The sequence below is a fragment of the Ziziphus jujuba genome, chromosome 1 (assembly GCF_031755915.1).
Source record: "Ziziphus jujuba cultivar Dongzao chromosome 1, ASM3175591v1".
In the NCBI taxonomy this organism is placed as follows: domain Eukaryota; kingdom Viridiplantae; phylum Streptophyta; class Magnoliopsida; order Rosales; family Rhamnaceae; genus Ziziphus; species Ziziphus jujuba.
Window position 1 is genome coordinate 2,658,207 of NC_083379.1, and position 11,794 is coordinate 2,670,000.

At 36.0% G+C, this 11,794-nt stretch overlaps 3 protein-coding genes across 4 annotated transcripts; 1 reads left to right on the forward strand and 2 right to left on the reverse strand.

The window, feature by feature from the left end:
* Positions 1-599: 599 nt before the first annotated feature.
* Positions 600-3,414, reverse strand: LOC112491203 (uncharacterized). Of its 2 annotated transcripts, XM_060813903.1 has the most exons (6): positions 3,282-3,414; positions 3,096-3,174; positions 2,785-2,892; positions 2,596-2,668; positions 1,781-1,846; positions 600-811 (listed from the first exon to the last, which is right to left on the reverse strand). In XM_060813903.1, the coding sequence occupies exons 1-6, from the start codon at positions 3,301-3,303 to the stop codon at positions 722-724; spliced, it is 438 nt and encodes a 145-aa protein (XP_060669886.1). In that variant the 5' UTR covers positions 3,304-3,414; the 3' UTR covers positions 600-721. The 2 variants fall into 2 exon arrangements, with proteins under 2 accessions (XP_060669886.1, XP_024928118.3); XM_025072350.3 differs by lacking the exon at positions 3,282-3,414 and having other exon boundaries at positions 3,096-3,253.
* A 30-nt stretch (positions 3,415-3,444) lies between these two features.
* LOC107423655 (uncharacterized) lies at positions 3,445-6,813 on the forward strand. Its single transcript, XM_016033288.4, has 7 exons — positions 3,445-3,607; positions 3,697-3,800; positions 4,536-4,604; positions 4,744-4,802; positions 5,165-5,225; positions 5,319-5,372; positions 6,173-6,813. Exons 1-7 carry the CDS (start codon positions 3,445-3,447, stop codon positions 6,449-6,451), a joined length of 789 nt encoding a protein of 262 aa, XP_015888774.3. The 3' UTR covers positions 6,452-6,813.
* Positions 6,814-9,618: 2,805 nt separating this feature from the next.
* LOC125420179 (photosystem II protein D1-like) lies at positions 9,619-10,128 on the reverse strand. The gene has a single exon (XM_060811552.1). The coding sequence runs from the start codon at positions 10,126-10,128 to the stop codon at positions 9,619-9,621; it is 510 nt and encodes a 169-aa protein (XP_060667535.1).
* Between the last annotated feature and the right edge of the window lie 1,666 nt (positions 10,129-11,794).

Genomic DNA, 11,794 nt, shown 5'->3' on the forward strand with positions numbered 1-11,794 from the left:
TTGAAGTGCTAGAGGAGGTGCAATAAATTTTAGCAAAACTAAGAAAATTTGTTTTAAAAATGAAAGAGGTAAACACAATAATTTACAATGGACTGTAATACTGGTTATTTATTTCTTTTTTCTTCTAATCTAGGAATAGTTTTTATAATTTTGGCAAAAATTGACAGATAATCAATTTGCTTTACTCTTTCTTTTTTTTTTTTTCTCAAATAGGTTGTGTTAAACGTAATGCAATTTTTTAAAATTAAGAAATGAAATAAAAACATAACAATGATAATTTAGATGAAACAAAATTCAAGAGATTGCATAATCATACATCAAAAAACTATTTTTCGAACTCTTTCTTTTTTTTTTTCTGGCTTGTTTTATGAGTAATCTTTTTCAGCATTTTTTCGCATAGTATAAAAAACTGAAACTTGCATACGATACAAGGCAAAGCTTTAAACTATAAAAACTGAAACTTGCATACATTACAAGGCAAAGCTTTAAACTCTTAGTTCAAAACATTAAAAAAATGCTTCAAACTCAATCACTCAGATTTTCTAATATCACTAACAAAGTAGAATACAGCATAGTCTAAAACTGAAGAGCAAGTGCGATCATGCCAAAACAAGAACATTATCATATATCAATTATAACTAGGATGACATAGATTTGATTAATAAGATCTTATGTAAAAAATAATTTATATACAAATCTCAAAAGTAATATTTACGAATATTCACTGCTCGTCATTGTTTGTTGTGGTAACTAGAGCAGTGGAGTCTCCAACTTTGCTGCCATCATCTGAAATATTACGACGATCTTCCTTCTGTAGAAGTGTAAAAAACAGCCAGACAAATTGGACAAAGAAAACTAAAAGCAAACAAACTTCAAAAGTAACCATTTCCCAGCCAAAGTAAAAGAAACCATCAAGGTATGCCTTCCTTATTACTGATTATACAAACTGTTAATTTATCTCCATTAAGATGTAAAATTTTGTAAAAGGTTGCTGATTTTCTCATGAAGGTAGTCATCAACCATTTTGTACCACCTTACATCCAACAACCATTTTATGCTCTGAAATCTGAATCAGTTTTAGGTAGAAAAATCAAGCTTTCGACATTTAGTCATTTCATTTTATATTCTTTGATTCTTTTAATTAAAAATCAATATATGTTATAGAACTATAATGCAACAAGAAAACAATGATACTTGAAAGTCTAAATAAGAAAACTATATCACTTTGACAGTGTTATCAATTCAGTAAGTACGAAATATTTTTGTAAATTACAGTTTATTATAAAGTCATGTGTCCATGAATAAAAGAAAAAGCATGTTTTTACAATCAGGTCCTTCCTGCCCTGCATCAATAATTTTTAGCCTAATTCATTGTATAGTGTGCAGCTAACGTCTGTCACCATATACAGCCCTTAAAATCTCATTGACAGTTTTAATCTTTAGCACTTAGAAGCATTGAGAAGTTAAAAAAAAAAATTATACTCCTTGGTTATAATGTTGACATTCTCCAGTCAAAATATGAAATAATGAACCTAGCGAGTTTAGAATTTGTAGGTTGTAGACTAATAATAATATTATGAAGTACAAGAGAGACATTGCCTAACAATGTTACTTAAATTTATTAACTATGTTAGGAGGTGAACCAAGCAACACTGCTACAGAGAATTAAAATTACACAACATAATTTAACAGTACTAATAGAATTTATATGTCAGAAGCAGAATAGAACAACAACTAGTATGAGAATACAATTTAAGATGGGGTGGGGAGGAAAAAATACCTTACTAATTTTACCATGAGCAGACATTATTTCATAAAACTTGCGCATTAACATTTCCTCCTCTACCTGCAAAATTGACCACAAGTTTTAGTTTGGATCCCTTCTTAACCAACAACATGAATAAAGATGGCTAGACATACTTGCCTTTCAAAGATATATTTTTGCAAGAAAAAATTACATTAGCGAGTAGCTGAGGTATTTTCCTCCATGAATGGACACATATTTCCACTTAAATTCTTTTCATTGAAAGTTCGTATCTTGACACTCAAAAGTTCTTGAATTAGTGTAGGAAGGTCTAAAATTCACCGTTCTTGCATTCCTCTTACAATCCTAATGTCTAAACCTGACATCAGGAGTCAAATGAAGTTAAGCATCTGAATGAAAGTATGCATGGTTCCCATATCAATACCCTGAACTATACAAAATATCACGCAAAGCATGATTTACAGTAGAATTGCTATATCATAGACGGATTAGACATCCAAACAATACAACAATATCACATAGCTAAACAACTAATTAGACAAGACCTTTTATCTTACAGAGGAAACAAACTTTCTTGAAGTTGATTTTTAAGTATTAAGTTACAAGTAAGATGTTGCAATAACCCAGAAATATAATCAACATAATCTATGGTTCAAAAGTCTTTTTAAGATAGGCTCGTCTAATCACAATGAACTTATAAATTTTTACTTAACCAACTTGCCAATGAAAATCGTGGGATTAGCAATGCAATCAGATATATATCACTGAAATTTGAAATTCCAATACAAAGTTAGCAATAAGAAAACTACAAAGGGGCTTTAAAGAAGCACCTGAAGTTTATGCAGTTCATGAGACATTGATCTATAGGCTTCCATAAGTAGTTCATTCTGTTTCTCCAAATGCCTGCACAAAGAAACAATCTTTCTCTTCAACAAAAATGTAAAACATAAAAAAGCTATAAATCTGAGAAAACAGATTCAAAACATAAACAAATATTTAAATTAAAAAAAAAAAAGTACTTCAACATATCTCCCGTGTGTTTGGGGTCCATTATAGTTGGCGATGCGAGCAGGAGGCAACGATTATGATTCCAAAGCTTTACAACGGATCGTTTTAGGACAGTGAGGCTAAAAAAAAAAAAAATGAAAAAATTATTAACATGAAAGTAAAGAAGAAGATTTAAGATCAAAACCCCAGAGAAATTAAAAAAAAAATTAAAAAATGTTTTTTTTAACAGTTTCCATAGCCATTTTGGATGCCAATTAAAGCCCATAAATAAAAAAAATTGTAAAACCCCAGAGAGATTCTACATCCAGCAATGGCGGCCTACCAGTAGGAAGGTCTTTCCTCAATAGCAATGGCGCTCTGGCTGTTAAAGACGAGCTCTTGCTGTCCTACAAAGGGTCGGGCTACGCAACAAAAAACCCAGGCTTGAGATAAATCTAAAGATATAGCAAATAAATAAATTTTATAAGTCATGGTCAAAACAAGAGCTAAAATAAAATTTCACTCGTACCCAATACTTCAGTGAATTTCATCTTAACCCCTACTTTCTTATTAGAAGAAATTGTTGGCCTTAAAAAAACAAAAAAAAAAAGGCAGGAGCTCTGGCAAGGAAGTTGCAAAACGATGCAGAGCTGAGACTGTGGTAGGACTTGGAGGGATAACACAAAATCCAAATGGACACAACAACAACAAGCACACTCAAAACCCTTTATCCTTTGTGCCCTCTCCGCCATTTTCACTCAAGAATATCAGCTTCTCCTTTTCGCTTTCTTTATTCGCGTCGCCTCAACAACAGATTGCGCCTTTCTCTCTCCTCTCCTACTCTCTGTTCTCTCTGTACTCTCTCTCACCCTCTCTCTATTTCGAAATGTATGTATGTATGAATTTTAAGGTGTTTATATATATGTGAGGATTGTTATGTGCAGCTGGAGGAGGAACAGAGACCAGTCTGCCTAATGGAGTGGGAGGAGCAGTGAGCCATCAAGTGTCGAAGAATAAGATTCTTCAAGTTGTTCTAGTTTCTCCTCAGGTATCCAATTTTCATATGTTTTTAGATTTAATATTACGGTTTTGGGTTTTCAACCAACTGTGTTTTGAATGTTATCGTTGCTTCTGAGTCTCTTGCTATCTTTATTGCTGCATTGATTTCCACGGAGGCACTGACTCTAATATTTCGTACTGTTCATCGACATGTTGAGTACAATTCTCGGCATGTTCTTATATGTGCAAAAATTAAGACTTTTTTGTGCGAATTATTGGATAACCGTGTTGATAAAACAAATATTGATTAAGAGAAAGATAGCAACTGATTGGGAATGCTTGGCTTTGGAAGCGACTATCAAACGATTTGATCATCCAATATGTTAGAAGACAAAGCTAGAGCTTGAGGACTCTATACATTCAACTGCTTATAAGTTGGCTTGTGTTTTTAATTGTATACTAATTTTGAGCACTAAATTCTAAACTTGTTAAACCATCAAAATATCAAGCTGAAAATATTAGTTCCTAGTCTGTTAGTGGGGTTTAGATGGACAGTCTTCTTTTGATACTAGCAAAACCATAAGTGATTTATCACATGGAAAATTCACATATATCAATATTTTACATCACTTTGTTCGGTGAAGTTTAAATTTTTGTAAGTTTGCCAGATTTTTGGGGAAATCCAGAATATGGCAACTCAAAATTATGTTTCTTTATTTTCTCTTTTAGGTTGCAGACCTCAATTTCTCGAGGATGGCTCTGAGATTTCTATTGTCCTTGACAGATTCCTGGAAATACAGGTTGCATCGCTAGAACATGTGCAGCATCAGCTGTGGGTCTACACCTAGTTGGAGTAAGCATAACAGTACAAATTCAGTTTGTAAAACCTTGTTTGGTTCATAAGCAAGAAAATAAATAAGGTTTTTGCCAACTTTGCCCATTATTGGACCTTTGCTTCTGACCCGTTTAACATGTTTGTGTTCCTTCCTTAGCCATTAGGGTTTCAGGTGGATGATACAAAATTAAAGCGTGCTGGATTGGATTATTGGCCGTATCCTTTTACACATTTTTATGTTTTTGTTTCTTCAATCGATTATCTTTCTGCTTTTACCTTTTCTTCCTTGTAGAAATTTTCTCTTCGAGATCTTCAAAAATAATGACATTATAGACAAGTTATGCAAAAGATATCAAAGTATTGAGCTAAGTTTCATGACAATGGACTTAGATGTCATTTCACTTGTTAACTTCTAATTTCAATTCTCTTGCTAACTGATCTAAACAAGATTCTGTATTTTAAATTATCCAGACTCTCATCAGCTTTACATAGTTTTCTCGTGTAATCTTTGTATTACATACCTGATCAATATTTATCCTGGCGTATATCAGTGTTCAACAATTAACTCCTAATCTTAGATATGTAGTTGTTAAAGTTCACAAATCATGGAGAGAGTTTCAGGACTATTTCAGACAGCAGGTTTTGCTCATTTCAAACAGTTTCTGTAGTTTCTTCATAGTTTTTCTGTAGTACTTGTTGGCTTTACTCTATATGGTTCTGTCCTTTATGCAGGATGGGGAAAAGCGGTTGCTTGCATTTACTAAGAGAGGAACAAATATTCATTCAGTAAGTTCCCATCTTTCATTTTATTTAGGTATTCATGATTCCTTAATTTTAACCATGGTTGCAATATATGTCCGAGATCATCTTGGGTTACTTTGTCCCATAAATTCACTAGTTTTCAGATTAGAGCCCTCAAGTCACATATTGATCTTTTATCATTATTGTTATTTTTTACACAAATTTGGGCACCAAAAGAACTTGTTAAAATAAGTTATCTGACATCTAAAAAGATTGATTAGTTGTTCAGATACACAGGGCAGTCCATATATCTTGGGAATTCAATCAACACTTTGTCCCAAATTATATCCTTTGATCCCTCTTTATCCTTTTCCGATGAATTTATGGTAGTTTCGCTACCAGCTATTTGGTACAATGTTCCAAGTCGAACTTGACTTGATTGACAGACTAGTGTGTTTCATCATCTTTTAATCCCTTTCTGTGTTATTTGATTCAATTACATTAGACTTGCAAAAAGAGATAGATAATTACTTGTGAAATAATCCTCTAGCATGTGTTCTTAAGATGTGTAGAATCCATAGATATGTAAATGTTTTTATTTAGTTGCTTGTTAAAGGTGGGATAAAAGAAATAAACGATATGCTAGTCTTTCAAATGCTGCTGTATTATGCTAATGCATGGATACTGTTGTGCATTTTCCTTGAGTCATGGTGGTCTTTCTCTTAAGATTACTCTTTCTTATTGGAAGCCTAACTATTCTAGTACCTTTCTTGTAATCTCAAGACATACCATTGCTTTTTTATCAGTTGATCTTCCCAAATTGACCATAAATATATACTTTTCAGGAGTTTTCTTATAGAAGAGGTGATTATCTCATATTTGGCTCAGAAACCAGTGGCCTACCACATGAAGCCCTGCAAGACTGCAAAAATGAAGCATTTGGTGGTGGGACTATCAAGATTCCAATGGTTGAAACTTATGTAAGATGTCTGAATCTCTCTGTAAGTGTTGGCATTGCTTTGTATGAAGCTTCTAGACAGCTAAACTATGAGCAGCTTCAACTTCCACCTGAAAATTGTATTGATAGTGAACAATCATTCATCGCCGAGGACATTTTTGCTTAATGCAATGTATCACACCTCATAGCTATTATTACCACACCTCATAGCTATTATCATTACAAAGGTAAGAAAGAAAATTACTGCTTTTTCGAATTGACTTAAAACATTTGTGCATTAGTATCAGATCAACACCCTTATTTGATAGACTTGGTTACTTGATCCCTTGTAACTTCACAATCACATGACATTAGTTTTGATCAAATATATGTTGCTAAACTGGTCTCTCTCTTTGTTGGTAGAGTAAATTGGTCTTGGTTTGCATAGATCCATTTGCAAATTGAAGTTTTTGCTACAAGTCTTGTTCTCATTTTGGATGATTATGTGAAATCATGTTAAGGGAGTATGGATGAACAATTTTTTTTTTTTTTTTTTTTGGGCCCTTTTTTCTTGGTCTTCTCCGTTTTTTGGGAGGTTGTTTGAATGGACAAATGGAAAAATTTATCCCTTGTGACCACAACGAGATACTTGTACGGGGCTGAAGTGGGTTTTTGAACCTTATCCATGATTGGTTGGATTGGGTCGGGTTGTGTTGTTGCGAATGGGCTTTCCGGGGAGAAATTCTTGGTGTTACAAGAAATTATTTTCTTGTACAATCAAAAAAGGTGACAGCCATTTTTTCATTGTTATATTCAACTTTCTATATTAGCTTTTATAATGCGAAATACTAAAAAGGTTAAAAAAATCCATTACTTTAAAACAAAAAACAAAAAACAAAAAAAGGCCATTGTTTTCAAATAATATTAAATTGTAATAAAAACTCGCTCTTGAACCCTCAAACCTTGTAATTTATTTTCTCCTCCTTATGCACCTCTAAATAAAAGGTATTAAAATTAAGAAGAAAAATAAAATGTAAGAATCAATTATTATCCAATATGGTTTTGGTGTATTAATATTGGTTTTTGTTTCATTTTTATAAAGCCTCATAGACTATCATTCAGCAAAAGCCTAATAGCCATTTGTCTAATATATGTTACAAAGTTTCTTTGTAAAAGCCTAACAGTAAAAAGTATAAGTTATTTATTGTTTTAGAAGGTAATGATTAGAGTTCAACTTTTTAATCTTTAATGTAAAATATGAAATAAAAAGTTAGTTTCTTTTAATATATATATATTTTTTTTGTTTTTGAAATCTTTTTCTATGGAATTTATTTTATTTTTATGTATTTATTTATTATTATTGTTATTATTATTTTGGTTTTCTGGGCTGAGGATTTTGAGGATCTTGTGAATAATGATGAAGGCAAGAGGCTAATAATTGCAATAAAAATCATATATTAATTTATTAAAAAGAACATTAAATACTACCAAACTAGCTGCGTCTACTGTATCTACCTACCAAGTCCGCCGACAGTGAAACTAATTAAATGTAAAGAAAAGTAATTTAACTTTTAGAAAAAAGTGAAAGTCACGTGCATTTGTCGTTTTTGGCCCATATAATAAGCTTGAGAGTTGACGCCTGTCACGTGACCATTTTGAATGATGTTCTAATAAAGACGACGCACGCCATGTCTCCCTCCCTCCCAAGCATCTTTGATCAACTACTAACCCCATTTTTACTAATAAATTATAACATAAAATTCAAATTATTTAATTGGTTGGAACCATGTCTTTTCAGTAGATACGAAACCACCGGATAGATAAGAAGGGACCCAACCACGCAACACCTTAGCCTGGCCACGTGGCTCATTTGCAACCTCTCCATTTCATAGAATCCATCAAATTGACATTTTTGCATTTTGCGCAAAAAGAGTAGTATTTTTATGTTACAAGGACATATGCATTTAGTCTACATTTAAGATTTTATTTTTATTTATTATTTTATTTTAATTTTTAATTTTTTACTTTTTTTAATTTTAGAAAGAATACTCCAATTCAACTGCACCCGCTATAGCATTTCAAATAAGTGGTTATTGAGTTCACGGAACACAAACTGAATCTTCAAGTTCAGATAGCAAGACAGTGAAGAGTTATCAGTGTGACCATGAAGCTGGGTGAGAGTGTGTAGCGAGGGATATTGGGATAGGTCGAGTTCCAGTGGGGATCGGATCTTTGCATCCTGCTAGCGAGTCCTCCGCCGTCACTTAGGTCATCTGATAACAAGGAGACTAGCCAGCGTCGGTCGAGTATGAGCTGTCCGTAATTCTAGGCTTATAGGGGACACCACCCCCCGTCCTAGAACACAAGACACTAAATTCGAAGTGAGAGCGTTGTCAGCTTTATGCCGCCGTCTCCCTACAGTGACATCGTTGATCGGTCAAACTGCAGTCAATTACATGAATTTAGTAACCGGAGCCGTCTTGTCTCCCAGCCTTTGGATTAGCCCCTTCTGGAGATACGCAGTTGTCATTACTTGATTCATGCACAAGTAGGACGCGCTGAGGCCGAGCTTTCCTCTACTACTCATTGGAGCTAGCATACGAAATTTCCCGTTGAAGGGTTCAACTCGAGGGGATCAAACACATGCATGGTCAACAAGCGTGGTCATAAGCAAAGCTTAGTCCATGTTTTCGTAGCCGTCAGTATATGGAATAAGCTAGTCAGTCAGGTGGAGGACAGGTTTTCGGTAGGCGAAGAAGAGAAGACGAAACTCCTCATGATTAGCAAATGTTCTTTGACGGTGGAGTAAATCAGAACGGCTGGAGCAGCCCCTTTCTACATGCTATCTTAAAGCTCGCCAAAAGGCTCTCTAAAGTCAAGTTGAGGTTCTTTTGCACAAACAATATCGCAGAATATTCAGCTATACTAAAGTAAGTAGTCGGCCTAACCTTCGGTTCCCGTAACCAAGTTTCTCTTTCTCGCTCCTTATGTACTCTTTCTTACTTAATCCATACTTTTTCACTTTTTCTGAAGTGTGGGGCAAAGGGGGCGCCGGCGCCCTCTACTTCTACTTCTAACTAAAGGCGAACAGCCGGCATTGCAAGAAAATAGAGAGCCACCGCCCGTTTGAGTCGTTGCGAGCCGGAAAGCGTACCGACTCAGCAGATAGACTGGTTCAACTGACATGGCAAAGCAGAAAACCCACATACAAAACAATAAGCACATGCCGCTAAAGCTAATGCTCAAAACTCATACCAAGAATCCTCTTACCGGAATGCACGAGAAAGCCTTTTCTGGAGTGAATGCATGGGATAGAAACAATTAACTATTCATATGCCTCTCTCAATTCCGATTTCATGGACATCTAAGGCTAATACCTAAAGCAGTGAACCAAATACCTACTACAGGCCAAGCAGCTAGGAAGAAGTGTAAAGAACGAGAGTTGTTGAAACTAGCATATTGGAAGATCAATCGTCCAAAATAACCATGAGCAGCTACGATATTGTAGGTTTCTTCCTCTTGACCGAATCTGTAACCTTCATTAGCAGATTCATTTTCTGTGGTTTCCCTGATCAAACTAGAAGTTACCAAGGAACCATGCATAGCACTGAATAGGGAGCCGCCGAATACACCAGCTACGCCTAACATGTGAAATGGGTGCATAAGGATGTTGTGCTCAGCTTGGAATACAATCATGAAGTTGAAAGTACCAGAGATTCCTAGAGGCATACCGTCAGAAAAGCTTCCTTGACCAATTGGATAGATCAAGAAAACAGCAGTAGCAGCTGCAACAGGAGCTGAATATGCTTCAGACACACCCGGTGCCACGAAATGATTGAGAACTACGACGGGGTCGAAATCCATTTTTTTCTTTGTATTCAATAAGTATTGCATGACCGAATAATTCAAGGAGGGGCGCACTGCAGGGAGGGTCCTTTTAAGTAGATGACTCGTTGGGCCGTCGGAGCGGGACTTCTTTGGCAAAAAGAACTTGAATAACTTGGTTTTTCTGAAGAAGTCGTCATTTTCTATCAGGAACGCTATGTCATTTACAACCCCGGCGTATTTCGGATGCTTGAAGGCCCTGCTGACCCGAAGTGATTTAGAAAGATTCTTCTTTATCGATGGTGATCGCTCATGGTATCCATAGCGTTGCTTCTTTTTCGGCCAAATCCGAATTTCGTTTTGCTTCTCCCGGTCGTCGAGCCTGATCGACTCGACTCTTTTCCCTTCCCCCCGGCCTCTCACTTCGTTTCGTTCTTCTTCTGTATCGTCGCTTGAATGAAGACACCTGAGCGGCCCAACTTTCCCAAATGCCCACCACCGGCCCTTCTCCTTTCCGGGTCTGGATTTTTCGCGTCGTTTCAGTCGTCGTGGTCGGATCAATTAGGTGCGGGAAGGTATTTCACCAAGTTGGACTCGTGCATGGCACTCCTTGCTCGCGGAGCGGCATACCGAAAAAAGAAAGGTTTTGGAAGAAAAAAAAGTAGATTCCCTTTTGTGACCAAGAGCGGGATGAATAGCTTCTCTTACGATTTTGGATATCTCTTGCTGTTATAGGCTCGATCTCACTCAATCCACCAGTACGAATATAACCTACATGTCCAATTGAACTATGAGCTAGAGGTCTTTTAACTTTCGTTTGGGCCATGGCGGCCAGTGCTCCTAAGATCATAGAAGGGAGGATCCGACAGAAGTACGAAATTCTGATTGTTCAGAGAATCAGATCGGTTCTATTAAGGACAGGTCGTATTGATGACCAAGAAAACTCTGGAGAAGAAGCAAGCTTCAACGCTCCCCAAGGTGCCGGATGAAGGTCTTACGTCGGCTAAGAAGACGGAAAATTCCTTCTTTTTTTCGGTTCTGGAGATCAGATCGGGGACATAAAAGTGAGCCCTCCCTATTTTTAGTGGGTGCTCGCAAGGTCAAAGTCCAAAATTCTATTCTTTCATTAATACAGGGGTAGGGGGAATAAATAGTTTAAGTGATTTACACCTCGAAGTGTGTAAATACCGGATGCATAGGTTGAGTCATTCGCTAAACAACTATTTTGTTGGGCGATCAACCAGGTGCTCCTACCCTAATGAATGCCAACTGGAAGAATCAATCTCCTTGATTCTCAAGTCGAGGGCGCTTCAAAGAAGCGCCTGTGATACACGCAGAATATTCTGCGATATTGTTTGTGCTTACCGATATGCAACTGACTAAACAGGACATATGGCCGGGCAGGACGGCTTTGTATTTTTTGACATGGACCATAAAGTACCTGGCTTTAGTAAGTTAGCTTTTGCTGAAAGAAACGATGCTTCTGAAACGGTAATGTCAGCCTTTAGGAATGAACCACCTTTTGCGGAGATAACAATCCCAGCAAACGATAATGTGCTTAAGGGTGTAGGTTTGGGAGTGATGGTTGCTTTCTTTCTAGCTGTAGGACTAGTTCCTAACGTTACCAGTAATATAAATGTATAGATATAGGAGGATTATGATAGGTGTTAGTACACATTATAAGGGTCGTTTAGTTTATACTCAT

What these genes read in the sequence shown, in the direction of transcription:
- LOC112491203 (XM_025072350.3), bottom strand. Translation starts at nt 3,244, where the DNA reads ATGACTTATAAAATTTATTTATTTGCTATATCTTTAGATTTATCTCAA. An exon ending in CACACGGGAGATATGTTGAA is followed by an intron (nt 2,669 to 2,784) that starts GTACTTTTTTTT and finishes TTCTTTGTGCAG; the next exon opens with GCATTTGGAGAAACAGAATG. An exon ending in CTCATGGTAAAATTAGTAAG is followed by an intron (nt 812 to 1,780) that starts GTATTTTTTCCT and finishes ACACTTCTACAG; the next exon opens with AAGGAAGATCGTCGTAATAT.
- LOC107423655 (XM_016033288.4), top strand. Translation starts at nt 3,445, where the DNA reads ATGGACACAACAACAACAAGCACACTCAAAACCCTTTATCCTTTGTGC. An exon ending in GCTGGATTGGATTATTGGCC is followed by an intron (nt 4,803 to 5,164) that starts GTATCCTTTTAC and finishes TCCTAATCTTAG; the next exon opens with ATATGTAGTTGTTAAAGTTC. An exon ending in GAGGAACAAATATTCATTCA is followed by an intron (nt 5,373 to 6,172) that starts GTAAGTTCCCAT and finishes TATACTTTTCAG; the next exon opens with GAGTTTTCTTATAGAAGAGG.
- LOC125420179 (XM_060811552.1), bottom strand. Translation starts at nt 10,128, where the DNA reads ATGGATTTCGACCCCGTCGTAGTTCTCAATCATTTCGTGGCACCGGGT.